General features: G+C 37.3%; 1 protein-coding gene across 24 annotated transcripts in view; it reads right to left on the bottom strand.

Annotated features, from left to right (window-relative positions):
* IRAG1 (inositol 1,4,5-triphosphate receptor associated 1) overlaps window positions 1–14,571 on the bottom strand; it is a 126,251-nt gene that overhangs the window by 38,642 nt on the left and 73,038 nt on the right. For 20 of the 24 annotated variants that reach the window (XM_087744887.1, XM_087744950.1, XM_087744879.1 and 17 more), the window contains 3 exons: window positions 10,818–10,871; window positions 9,925–10,113; window positions 1,668–1,768 (listed from right to left, as the gene is read on the bottom strand). The exons of 2 other annotated variants lie outside the window; for them this stretch is intronic. In XM_087744887.1, coding sequence (XP_087601013.1) covers window positions 1,668–1,768; window positions 9,925–9,993 — 170 coding nt within the window. In that variant the 5' untranslated portion in view covers window positions 9,994–10,113; window positions 10,818–10,871. The remainder of the gene's footprint in view (window positions 1–1,667; window positions 1,769–9,924; window positions 10,114–10,817; window positions 10,872–14,571) is intronic. 2 more of the 24 variants (XM_087745023.1, XM_087745019.1) reach the window with 1 other exon arrangement.

Raw genomic sequence — 14,571 nt, 5'->3', positions numbered from 1 at the left:
CAATTTCCAATACTTTCATCTCAGGACTTTAAAATAACTGAACATATCTTAATTGGCTTTAGAGAAAATTTTAAAGATGCTGGCTAATAATATCATGATATTCTAACATCTCAAAGTATTATCTTATGAAACAAAGTTAGCCAGCAATGCCAGGCTACCAACGATCTTTGTAAGAAAAGAAACAATATACAGTAACAGTAGCCTCACCAGCACAACCTTAAGTTATATAGAACAGTATGCGTTTTAAGTCAATACCAAGATAATATGCACAAGACTGGAAGGTACATTTATTCTGAAAGATATATGTAATATGCTAAACCTGTCAAAAGAAGAAGCATTTTCAGCAGTTCATAAAACTATAAAATGCTAAGTATAAAAAAATATATAAAATACTTGCAAAAGCTAGTAGTAAAAATTCCAAAGTATTTTTATGATCATAAGCCTTCCTTGGAAATTTTCTGCGCTCACAAATAAGCCTTATTATACAAACTGTTATACATTGCAAGTCCACCTTTTGCCAAAAGCCTTCCTTCTTCATTAAAACACACTTTAGTTATTTAAGGAGCAAGCAAACAGATTGTTTTTAAGAACAACATAGTTCGCTGCTGCATTTTCCTTTCAACAGACAAAACGATTACAACAGATTGCAAATATTATAGCTACAATGTCTGGTTTTCTGCATCATACTAAGAATATTGTAAGAAGATGGTAATACAGCTAGTTCTTTAATTCAAGAAGGGAACGGACAATACAGGGCTTGTACATAAGATACTCCCATTTACGAGAGTCAACACTGATGGCTGAGCATACCTTGAGGAAATTACATCTCTAGTATTTAAAAAACAGTGATTTTTTTAAGTCTTACAAGGATTAATTTCCTAACTCTACATCAGTCTACAAAGTTCTTATTGGTTCAGTGGAAATATTTATATGATTAAAGACAGCACTACTGGTGTACATATATAATTAGTAGACCAGAATTAGGGATTTAGCTACTGAATTGAAAAATTTCTGTGGTGGAAGGAATACGTCAGGAAACACAAAAATGCTCAGTTGAACTTTTTTTGGTCTCAGTTGCTCATTGACTGGGTCTAAGGAAAGGTTAAAATCTGGACAGAAGGATAGTATTGCACCATTGCCATGCACAGAACATGAGGAATCCAACTGTCAGTCATCCTTGTAGTAGGTGTAGGATTGTAGTGCGCATACGCACACCACTATATGTCTACAAAAGGATTTCACCAAGAAATGTTTCCCTCACCAGGCCATATTTTATTTGCTAGCAAAAGGATGGACTTCAAAAGTTACAGCTTTTAGTCCAAATTATGCAAAACTTTAATTTACATTTTTGTTTTAGTTTCAAATTATGCTATTCTGAAAGATAAGAAAGTTCACGCAAATTTAAAGTATACTGAGTCAAGTTGGCAGGCTTAGTATTATATGAAACTCTACTCTTTTAGTATCAGTTATATTCCTGTGTCCCTCCGCCCCTTCCCTGCATCCAAAAAAATCATCATCAAAATGCAAAGACAATATGATCAAATTACACATAGAGATACAGCAATAATATTTTGATACAATATACATTTCAAAGCAATATTTTAGAAACACAGCTCCTGGAATTACTGTACAATTTATGCAAAGATTGGTAATGTATTATATAGTACCTGTTAACCAGATTTTTGTCAATTTCTACATCTGGCATAACAGCATTCTCTGGAAGAACAATAGAAGGTGTACTGCATGTTGTCCCTTCAACAGTAGTATCCTGAATGGTTTGTGACAAATATAAAAATGTAGTTAAACAGAAGTTCAAAACACTGAACATTGATGCTCTATGTGGAAAATAACGTGTATTGCTCAATTTAGCTAAAAGAGAAAATGACTGAACTAAGTGAGAATTAGCTCTTATTTGATAAAACAAATGTCAGTTAGAGGCCTATACTTAATTGCTAAAAAGAGATGATAGAGACCTGGAATATCTGTTTTCTTTACAAATTTTTAATGCATGCAAGCTAAATTCAATAAGCATGGAACTAATGAGAAAGCTTTAAAATGGTAGACAAACTGATTTTTTGCACAGCAAACCATACCTCTACTGAAGTACATGTACAACACTTAGTGAACTTACAAGCTGTATGCAAAAGTGAAAAGCAGCTATGTATAACAGGGCTGAATTAGGCACACAAAACCTCCCAACGGTATTAGTGTGCAATGAAAGCTTGAATAAATCCAGGATTAAGTGTACACATGCTATCCAAAAAACACAAAAATAATTATAAGGTTATCTTGTTCGTGTTCTACTTGGTTTTCTCTCCCATTAATTGGAAAAATATTTTTTTAAAAATATAACTGCAATATTTAATCAAATACAATATAATTTTTAAGTGACAAAAGAAACTGGCACTGAATATCAATGTATGCTTGCCTTCTTAAAAAATATGGGAATTTGTCCTGAGAACTTAATCCCACATCTTCTACCACAATGATGCCAATCAGCTGAAGAAAAGGAATCTGTTTCCTATGAGATATCCCAAATGGAGTTGCATCAAGTTGGAATAAAGAACTGTGGATTGCTCATATGTAGTCAAAAAATGATTACTTCTACCCCATGTACTACATTCAGATTCGGGGGGGGGGGGGGGGGGGGAAGAAAAAAGAAAAAAAGAAAAAAAAAGAACCCCTGTACTGTTGAAAGGCTACATAACCAATCTAGTATTTACAGTCAGTCAAGAAGTGGAAAAAAGTGCTTCGCATAAAATCATGCAGAGGGGGGAAAGTGTAAGCACCTGTTAGAAGTTGCGATTCTTATTTTAGAGTACAATCATGAGATAAGTAGAACATATCACAGCAGCGTGAGTATTTATAGCTGGAGGGAAAGCTTTGCAAAAGTGGCAGGGGACTGCTATCAATCAACTTGTAAAATTTAAAGAATAATTTGTAAATTCTCAAATCCTAATTGCTTCTTCTAGGCACTGGTATGTACAAATATTTCATTTTATTTAGTTATTTGGAGTCTACATTTTTCTTGAAACTACATCTCAAAGTTTCATAAGAAATTTTTACTTCAGTTGGCATTGGATTAGATAATAGAATAGAATATCTTCAGTTGGAAGGGACCTACAATGATCACCTAGTCCAACTGCCTGACCACTTCAGGGCTGACCAAAAATTAAAGCACATTAAGGGCACTGTCCAAATGCCTCTTCAACACTGACAGGCTTGGGGCATCGACCACCTCTCCAGGAAGTGATGCTTCTGAATTTTTTAAACGAGCGTGTTTGCTATCCATGGCACAAAGCCAATTAGATTCAACTGTTAAAAACATCATTTTGCTTTTACTGAAATAGCATTTGTTGTCAATTTTGCTTACTCCTTTTAAGAATGTTTACCTACTTACACAAGTGTAATGAATTCAGAATAACATTTATGTTAGTAATATTCATTAAATAGGCAGGTAATATTCATTAAATAGGCAGGTAATAAAAAGCTGTTATAAAAGCACTAATTTCATAGAATCATAGAATCATTAAGGTTGGAAAAGACCCTTAAGATCATCGAGTCCAACCGTTAACCTATCACTGCCAAGTTTACCACTAAACCATGTCCTCAAGCACCACATCTACCCATCTTTTAAATAAAAAGGGATGATGGAGACTCAACCACTTCCCTGGGCAGCCTGTTCCAATCCCTGACCACCCTTTCAGTGAAGAAGTTTTTCCTAATATCCAACCTAAACTTCCCCTGGCGCAGCTTGAGGCCATTTTCTCTCATCTTATCGCTTGTTACTTGGGAGAAGAGACCAACCCCCACCTCGCTACAACCTCCTTTCAGGTAGTTGTAGAGAGCAATAAGGTCTCCCCTCAGCCTCCTTTTCTCCAGGCTAAACAACCCCAGCTCCCTCAGCTGCTCCTCATAAGACTTGTGCTCTAGACCCTTCACCAGCTTTGTTGCCCTTCTTTGGACACACTCCAGCCCCTCAATGTCCTTCTTGTAGTGAGGGGCCCAAAACTGAACACAGTACTCGAGGTGCGGCCTCACCAGTGTCAAGTACAGGGGCACTATCACCTCCCTGGTCCTGCTGGCCACACTATTCCTGATACAAGCCAGGGTGCCATTGGCACTCTTCGCCACCTGGGCACACTGCTGGCTCATGTTCAGGCAGCTGTCAACCAACATCCCCAGGTCCTTTTCTGCCAGGCAGCTCTCCAGCCACTCCTCCCCAAGCCTGTAGCGTTGCATGGGGTTGTTGTGACCGAAGTGCAGGACCCAGCACTGAGCCCTGTTGAATCTCATACAGTTGGCCCCGGCCCAATGATCCAGCCTGTCCAGATCCCTCTGTAGGGCCTTCCTACCCTCCAGCAGATCGACACTTCCACCCAACTTGGTGTCATCTGCAAACTTACTGAGGGTGCACTCAGTGCCCTCATCCAGATCATCAATGAAGATATTGAACAGGACTGGCCCCAACACTGAGCCCCGGGGAACACCACTCGTGACTGGCCGCCAACTGGATTTGACTCCATTCACCACCACTCCCTGGGCTTGGCCATCCGGCCAGTTTTTAACCCAGCGCAGAGCGTACTTATCCAAGCCGTGAGCAGCCAGCTTCTCCAGGAGAATGCTGTGGGAGACAGTGTCAAAGGCCTTACTAAAGTCCAAGTAGACAACATCCACAGCCTTCCCCTCATCCACCAAGCGGGTCACCTTGTCATAGAAGGAGACCAGGTTAGTGAAGCAGGACCTCGCTTTCATAAACCCATGCTGGCTGAGCCTGATCCCCCCGTTGTCCCACACATGCCGTGTAATGGCACTCAAGATGATCTGCTCCATGACCTTCCCTGGCACCGAGGTCAGGCTGACAGGCCTGTAGTTCCCCGGATCCTCCTTCCAACCCTTCTTGTAGATGGGAAATTTAGGCATTTACAGAATGAAGCATGTAATAGCTCACAGTTTAACAAGTCAACATTTTAGAACAGAGTAAATTAAATCAAATCATTTCAATTATTTGAAACAAAGGCCATCAATGAATAATTGTTTCAGACATTTACTGTCATGTGGAGAGATTAGCATAGTTATAAGGTTTGTTACAATAAACAAGTAGCCAAGAGTATAAATTGAAATGGAATTACATACATCCAGAAAGCTAACAGTTACATGACTGCTAATATCTATCAGATACAACAGAACTCCTTTCAACATCTCTCCCAGTGCTGCATTTTATTCTTGTTGAAATAATTCTGATCAGTTCAAAGAACTCTAGAAGCATTTTGAAAATGCTATAATATTGAAGTATATAGCATAACCCTTCTTCCTCTCAAAGGCAATAAAACATGCTTTGGTTTGGACATCTGATTTAGGATTCTTGATTCTGTTGCAAATAGTATTTTTTTTTTTTACTAAAATAAATACATTCCATGCAGTTCCACACTTCTATACTCATAATTCTCATATGATGTTCCTCAGCAAGTTCACATCATCAGCCACAAGAGAGCAGGATGGGAAACATGCCAAGAAAATAATATGAAGATTTAAGTTTAAGAAAAATAACCTTGTAATATTGGAAATGTTACAATGTAAAAGCATGATATATTATGTGATTCAAGTGCACAACTGGCATTGTATAATAGTGTGAAAGCAATTTTTAGTAATATTTTCAAGAACACTACTAAATAACAATGTATTTTGTCTAACAGTCAATGACAAAAATTCAGGTGACTGCCCTGCGTGTAGGGCAAAACAGCTGAGTACACATGCACATTGTTTTTACTAATCTTATGACTGCCAAAGAGCAAAAGCTTTTGAATGACGTAACATCAGCCTTAAAGTCACTCAAGTCCATTTTAGGACTCTAAAAACAGCTCATTAAAAAGAAAAAAGAAAAAAGAAAAGGAGGAGGAAAAAAGGAGGAGGAAAAAAGGAGGAGGAAAAAAGGAGGAGGAAAAAAGGAGGAGGAAAAAAGGAGGAGGAAAAAAGGAGGAGGAAAAAAGGAGGAGGAAAAAAGGAGGAGGAAAAAAGGAGGAGGAAAAAAGGAGGAGGAAAAAAGGAGGAGGAAAAAAGGACAAAAAAGGCTGTAGCCAAGCCTAGTTCAGCTCAGGTAGAATACATTAATCTTGGTCAGCAGCTATAGCAGTTCAGCTTCTATACAGGTGAAAACTCGTGCCTCCTACTGTCCAAACCTGCTGTACGTTTGTATAGGAGAGGGGCAGGAAGAGCTAGAGCATGAAGCTCTTTGCAGGGCCAGCTGGCTTGAATCAAAAGAAATCTTTATACTCTGAAGAGTACTCAGGCTGCTATATGCAGCTCTTGGAAGAGAAGCTTTAACAGGAAGCTTAAGCTGTCTCACAGTTGTACATCTGCACAAAGATGATACAGAAGTTTTCCATCACCCTCCCATTGCCTGCCTGTAACTGCTCTCTCTGTGTTAGCTTCCAGACAAGTCTGCTCTTCGGCTATTCCCAACAGCTGCCTCATCTCCTGTTACCAGTGACTGCCTGCTACCAAGTCTTTGCTTCCTTTTTGTCCTAAGCCTTCCTCCCATAAAAATGTAGGGTAAAACTGACTCCACCTCTATGGCTCAGGTGAAAACTGATTCATATGCTCTATGAGGATGATCATGTGCCATCTAGTCTGGCAGGAAGGCTTGTGCAGGGCTGAGAGGATGGCACATGCAGTTTGGTCCATAACAGAAGATCCAAGAGGCTCAGGGATACTCAGGGTGGATAGGATCTGCAGACATTCTGGCTGTTAAGCTCTACTCACTCACTAAGCATACAGAAAATGCGTTTTTAGAAGTTTTATAATCCAGCCAAATTTGGGTGGATTTGAACAGTAACGGAGGGGGAAAAAAAAAAAAAAATCTCTGCTAAAAGAGCTACCCTGCCAGGACAGTCAGATGATAAAGCTTTACTGTATACCAGCTGAATTCTTTAAAGCATTGAAAAAAAAATCCTCTGCCACCTGGCCATATTCTTAGAAATTAATTAAAGGTCTGGACTGAATTTCAGAACAAATTTGGCCTGAAACTGACACTTACGTGAAAGGTCTCAGAAAAGTTACACACCTCAGAGAGCAGTCTTTTGAGTGAGATGGGGTTTTAAATGAGCTTAATTTTAGATGTTTAAGTGAAGTGCTGAGCTTAGAGTTTAGCAAGTAAGGTAATGAAATTCAGTTGTAACTGCATATAGCTGAAACAGACAGGAGAACAAAGTAAACATGGGACACCTCCTTCAGAACAAAACAGATAACATGCAGTGATTTGATAAAAGTACAATACAAATTTAAATAGGAATAATAAAAAAGAAATGCAGAAGCTTGAATGATGGAATAATCAGTGTACGGGAAGCATTATGAACATCTGAGACAGACTTTTCCTCAGCAGTCAGAAGAGCCAGTAAAATAGCTTTTGGGATACAAAGAGAGGAGAAAGCTGGAAACAGAAATAGGGATTTTTGATTTAAAAAGAGGGAAAGATGGCCACTCACAACCAACCCTGAAAGCGTAGGGAGATTTATAGGCCACTATAAATCTTAACATAACTGGTAAGGATCTAATTTTCTCTGCTGCAGGTACGCATTACACGTATAGAAATTACATTTTTAATACTAAAAACCTGAAATCAGTTTTTAAGGGTATTACCGAAAGCATATTATAATATTATATTATTCTATGTGCAATAAATCTAAATTAAAATATGGAAATTACTAAAAATTACATCTGGCTATGAAGTTCTATGATTTATAGTGGGAGAAATTATTCTGTATAAAATACTTATAAAACATTCAATACTTACTGTAACAAGACAGCACACAAACTAAGAGTTCAACTATGTACTCTTAATTCTGACAACATTTCAAACAAGGGGCTAAAGTTCTTTGAATTAGCCTATCTGCCCTTACACCTGTGTTAATGGGAATTTCACATCTACTTCCCTCAGGAACACAGAGCTAATAAATAGTTTGATGAATGTTCTTTAGAGTTAGTCAGAATGGTGAACATAGGCTGCTGCAAGAAATACTGAACTGGAAAACCATATTTGTTTTCTCAAAATGACTTTGAGAAATACAAGCCAGGTCTTCCCATCATGTAAAAGATTCTTGAAGTAAGCAAGAAACTACATGTGATGTAAGGTTCATTTTCTTTTTCTCAGAACTGTTTTGTGAATGTGTGTGCATTTGTGCATGCAGGGAAAAGGTGGGGAAGCCTCTCCTGAAACAGAATGAGGCAACTCAGACACCAGACAGCGCTTTAGATAAGATGAGATTCCAGACTTGGAAAGTTTTGTTCAATGGCAGAAAACAAGTCCACCAGTTGTTAGTTCCTTCTGATGCCCTCTCCTTGCTTGCAAGTCCTTATCTCACAACGATAAGCTATTTTACTTATTACATAGCCATGCTGTAGAACTTGGACTGCAGCAAGACCCAAGAGTCATAACAGGTATGAACAAGATCAAATTCTCACAACATTGGCTAGTTGCAATCCTTAAGTAGGCTCATGAGCAGTGTGTTGGTTAAAATTCTTCCACTGCTACTTTGTGCCTAAAAATAACAATTTATCTAAAACGAAGCATTTTGCATGGTTAACTGATTCATGAACTATCACATTATCATAGTTCATTTAAGACTTACTTCTAAATGGCCTGTGTAATGTATTAAAAAGATTATTTTTAATTTTTTTTTTTTTAGATTAGGTGGCTGGAATTCTTCATTTCTCCCATTTGACAAACACACTTAGGATTAGATTCAGTGATGTGTGATAGCTTTTCTTTTTTTTTTCTCTTTAGGTATGTTTTACCCAGCAAGTCTTCTGTACTAAAATACTCTTCACATGGGTGAGTTAAAAAAAAAAAAAAAAATCTTCTTGACCTAATATATGTTCTCAGCTAATAGTCTGATGAACTTGCATCCATCTGGGGTGTTTACCTTAAGCCAGGAAACTAACACTCAGCACAATGTGCAATTTAGATGGAATGCATGACAAATCAGCATAGAGCTCAGTGCTGACAATATTTTCCAACAACGTTAAAGTAGCGGATGTTTTCACCTAAAGTGTAGAATACAGTGTCCTCAAATCCAGTGACAGTAATACATTTTAAACTGAGGATGTGCCAGATTAGAAATCCTCTCTTTCTTTACACCAGTTTGCATAAAACAGGATGATCTGGATAACCTGTGATTTTGTAATCACAGTAAGGTTCTTCACTTCAGCTGAGCTAACAATTCAAAAAAACCCCACACTTTATTAGAACACAAAATTACTTTTTATCAGTGATATAAATTAGTCAAAAGGGAGAATTATCATCTCTTATTGATTTTTTAAATTTATCTGCAAATAAAACATGTAAAAACATGTAGATGCCACAAATTTGAGTGGCAAAATGATGAATATGTCTGGGGAGCCCCCACCTGCTCTCTGTATAGTTCCAGTATACGTTCAGCTATTGCTGTGGCAAATAAAGCACAGAGAAAGACTACAAACCAAAAAGCAGATTTCCATCCTTCACACACACATGAATTGCATAGCATCTTCTATATCTGTAAAAGCAACACTAGATGTTTCAAGACTACCGTGAAGTACAAGCCTAAGTTCTTTTCTCAAAGGTTACAGTTTTCTGTAATAACATCACAAAGCACATTTTTGGACAGCTTTGATATAAATGGTTCAGAACAGACAGACATATAAGCCTCCACATCAAATTGATAAACAAGTGCTTGAGCAACTTCAGTTCTCATTCCTTAGTCTATCAAATATTTGAAGAATTCTAAGAATATCAATTGAAAGATCATTCATAGCTTCATCAATTAATCGAAACACACTAATACCTAGTGATGATTAGATTTAGTTTTATAAACTAAATATACACAAACAGGTTTCAGCCTCAGGTTTCCAACAAGTGTCAGAAAACACCTCTGTAAGAGTGCTTACTTTGGTTGGAGGAGAACTGTTGTGTTGTGCCTCTTTTGATTGTCCCTTGTCTTCAGGTAAGGTTGGCATGGTGGACAGTATGAAGCACGTGGAACTGCAATGTGGACTAACAGGACCATGCACTGCTGAGAATATCTGTTTCAAGTTAGCCTGAAGGCGTAAGCGCTGAGAGGCCTTGTGATCCGCAGGCTGTGTTAGATGCCAAAAATACAAATCAAATCCATTTAAAACTCTATGCTCTAACACTGAGATCACTTTACAATAACAAACAGTATTAAGGTTTAAAATTAAAAATGCTATCTTGTGTTTTACTAACTAAAGTTTTCAAGGTCAAGTATAACTTGGTAAATGCATTCAAAATGGACAACCTTCCATTCTTGTTGCTATTTTCATCTCTTCCCTCCATTTTACATATTTTTTTTTTGTTACTATGACTGTTTTGGCTGTGACCAAACTACCCTATCGAAAAATCCTCTAAGAAGGAAACAGCATCCTGGATATCCATAATATGTCTTTTAGTAACTAACAAAGTCCTGGTGCTACAGAGCGTGATCTCAGATCTCAAAGAAAGGAGTAAAACTGGAAACCCAGATGGTGGCACTCTTCCTTTGAGTAAGAGCAAGGCCTAGGTGAATTGTGCAAAGACTTGGTGTACATTTACACAAGACAACGCTATGCAAGATACTTCCGAAGCAAAACAGCAGTAATGCCCAAGTGGAAAAAAAAATACCACTGCCTATTAGCTAAGAAAATTCTTGTTATTAGTATCAACGGAAGCTACTGCCTTCACAAGGATATTATTAGCATTAAAGCCTGTACAGAAGGTGAGAAATGTTAAGTACTAATCCTTATAGCTACAGTGTATGTATTACAAGACTTACTATGACACCTACCGGATAGTTAAGGAACAGTCCTCACAAATAAATCATTCGACTCCTTGGTGGTGCCTACAGACGACGACAGACATGCAGTTATCAGAGACAATCTGGTACACAGTTTCTGTCTGGACTCGTAAGAGCTAACTATATTCCCTTTACAGTTAATTCACAGCTGTGTATAGAACGGAGCTATACACTCAAACAGTAATACAACAACTTCAATAGTGTGCCAAGGAGATAAATATACCCAACAAGCATAGGTTCAGCCTCCAAAACATATTATCTTCTCCCAAACCTGAATTACTAATCTCATCTCAATTCTTTTACTCTTCTGGAAATCAAGATAGATGGAAAAAAGAGTTTGGGATGGGGAGATGATTTGAAGTTCAAGGCACTTTGCAGCATTGTAAGATTAACCTTCTACAGTTTTCCCTTCCATTTCAGGGAAGAGCAAAGAAATGTATTCAGGAACATGTTGGTTTATTGAGACTGACAATTAAAATTGTCAAAATACTTGTGTTGATTTAAAAGAAAAAAAAAAAACAGAGAGACAAAACTATTCACAGGAAATACTGAAGCAGCCTCAGTAGTGACAAGTTCCTCACCTCAGCTTTCACAGAACAAATTCTGTGTTGTGAAACCTACAAAATGTGTGAAAAGTTTGGACTACAGAAGCAGCTAAGACCCATGCTTTTATTAGATTTATTTCACATTATATTAGAAACTTAATTTTCTCTTTTACTAGAAAAGGAATACAAAGCCACCTCACATGAAACTTAATGCAGAACTAATAGATTGTAAAAATGATCTCTACACAAGTATTAGTGTGTTTAGAAAAAATAATTATTTCATTGAAGTTCTTTGATAAAGACAATGGAAAAGGCACAGCATATATGACACCATTATGAAGACCAAGATAAAGACTTTTTTTGAACAGTGAGCATAATATTTTTCAAAGCAGTGTATGCTGTAGGAACAGCATGTTTCAATCTTTTGTAGACATTTTGCACCTGTTACGGGTGAATTTCTAGCTCTACTACAATAAGTGGAAGCTCATGTTTGTATCATGATTTTACCCACCTCTGACTTCAAATAAGAGTAGAGGAAGCTTTCTATGAATAAAAAGAAGATCTAAAAATATTTATTAAGGCAAAATATCTTTAAAGTCCCTAATATGATGGAAAACAGACATTTATGATTAAATATATTTTAATGAACCCACAGAGATTAGGCAGATAGCAGTAGTATTAAACATCTCTGTGTTTCAACAGTGAAGTATTTTTGTATCAAACAACAGTCACCAACTATTAACGACACATGAAGACGAGACAGAAGCGAGGTAACAAAAAAAAAGTGACATGGACTTGCTTTTCATCTCTGTAACAAAATCCTGTCATCCTACGCAATTTCTGAGTTTGCAAGAACTCAAATTGAAACAAAAACAAAAAAGAGAAGATATAAATTAGGCTGTTTATCTAATCCCTCTTAGTGTTTGCCTTATGAATTTACAATGGTTCTGATAGGCTCAACTCAACAGAATGCTGGGCCTGAAAAGTCAGGAACATTTCAAGTCACGGCCAAAGTGTATTTGCAGTCCTACGTGGAGCTGTATAAGCTATTGCATCAAAGTGGTTTATTCCCTGTCTTAGCTGAGTTCCTAGTACGTACTAAACTTAAAAAAGTAATGCAAGTCATATTGAAACAAGAAAGAGCTATTAAGCACATCACGTTTCACTTCATTTTTCAGATTTAAAAAGCAAAAAAACTTTAAAAGAAAAAAAATCAGCAGGCTTGGCTAAGAATAGAAAGGCACAAATCCTGAGTTGTGTTGTCTTAGAGATGCAGCACAGAAAGTACAGCCAAGGGAGAGCGGAGGGTAGAAAGATGAATTTACGCCACCTTTACAACCCCCAGATTTGGAGTGGACTGAGTTCAGTCCATCTCCGACACAGTTAGAACCTTACTCTGACTTCCTTACAGAGCTATCTTGCAAACAGGAAAAAGCTCCAAGTCTTTGTGGTGCTGATCAGTAGGAAAATTTTTTCTGACTTTCCATTTTTTCCTAATATCTCTCCAGAAAACCCCAGTGCTGAGGACTGTATCGGAGCAGAGAAAGCTTGCATATCCTGATTCATATTCTGAGGCTTCTTAAAACAAATGCAGTCTTTGCACACCTTTACTGCACTTCTGCAATACTCTAAGGTGCTAAAAGTAAGGGCTACTACTTACTGGTATTTCAACAAAATATATAAGGACATAGTTCAGCTCATAAGCTATATGACTTAGAACTACTGAATCATTATTTTTTCAATCTAAAAGCTTATTTTTAACCTGTACAGTGTTCATAAAATCAGTAGTCCAGATCCTTTAAAGACTTTATGATGCTTAATCAGCACAAACATCACTTCTTGTATATGCAAATGGATGTAACCAATGGAGCCACCTTCTTGCTCCATGCTGTGCAAGAAGTTCTGCCATTTTCTGTATGAATTACTGCCTTCTGATACTAGCAGGAAAGGCAAAGGTTTAGAAATTATGAAACCTTAAGATACTAGCGAATAATTGTTCTTCTTCCATCACTGCTGAAGTGACCTTATGCCTGTTTGATTGGGCAACGAAAATAGCCCCAGTAAATGTCAGTAAGAGTCAAAACATAGAAAAAGGAGAACACTCTAACAAGAATTAGAGGAGCTTCTCTGCATCTCACAAATGTAGGAAGAAAAGAAATGTCCTTGGAAAATTTATTTCCCTGGAAGGTACATTTTTTCTTCTTCAGTAGAGCATTAGGGAGGAGTACAGCCTTGGAACCTACAGAAATTCGCACCTCTATCTACAAAAACAGCTTACAGCCTTACTGAATCTGGAGCCAAAGTACAGAGAGCATGACTATCCTGGTTCTAAGCCTGGTTCATCTGCCAGCTGAACAGCCTTTAGAATCATGCTGCTTTGCCAGCTTTATCTCCCCTCCACAAGCATAAACATGTTTCAGTCAAAGGAAGAAATGATATGTTAACAATACATTCAATGCAGTGAGATACCAACTGAAGCAACTGTAATTATTGTCCCTGAAGATACTGAAAGGATAGATAAAAAAAAAAAAAATACATCTGCACTATAGAAACAGCCAAGATGCATAAGCACATGTTAGCATCCTGGTCACTAAGACAATTTCAAGATTCTGTTATTTCTTTTGTCAGGCATTGATCAAAGTCTGTCTGGCCTACCTCTATCCTATCAAAGGATGTCATGAGATTATTGTAGTGTTTTATCAGATTAAATGAACCCCTCCAAATTCCAGTCTTTTAGAAATTGCAAGACCTTCAAAATTACCTTTTAAAATTAAATACTTTTAGAGATTAACTCACATGTCACAAGAAGAGTGGATGTAGGCAAAGATCTACAATCTTAGTCTGCACAAGCCTTTTGCAACTACAAAATGAGTTTAAATAAAAAACAAATTACCTATCCTATTCACAAGATTCTGCTTATTCCCACACTAAGATGAACAATGTAAAGAAAATAAGTAAGAAAAAGAAAGAAAGAAGAGAGGATAGAGTGATTTTTAATGTTTTGGTGTGTTATTGTAAATTCACTGCTTAAAATAGTTAGGAAAAAAATGATCCCCTGAGCTCAAATTTGTAGTCAGATATAGATCAGTGAATGCAGAGAACTTTCTTCTACCACTGTGTAGGCTTACAGTACAATCTCCAGGAAATGGTGATCTGGGAGCTCTATTCCATAAAAGGGAAAAGTATTTAGAGGCCCTTGG

This window comes from Nipponia nippon, unplaced genomic scaffold (genome assembly GCF_047370975.1).
Source record: "Nipponia nippon isolate SJK-2023a ecotype South Korea unplaced genomic scaffold, ASM4737097v1 scaffold_10, whole genome shotgun sequence".
Classification (NCBI taxonomy): Eukaryota; Metazoa; Chordata; class Aves; order Pelecaniformes; family Threskiornithidae; genus Nipponia; species Nipponia nippon.
Note: the sequence above shows the minus strand (reverse complement) of the source record. Positions and strands in the feature narration are given on the sequence as shown.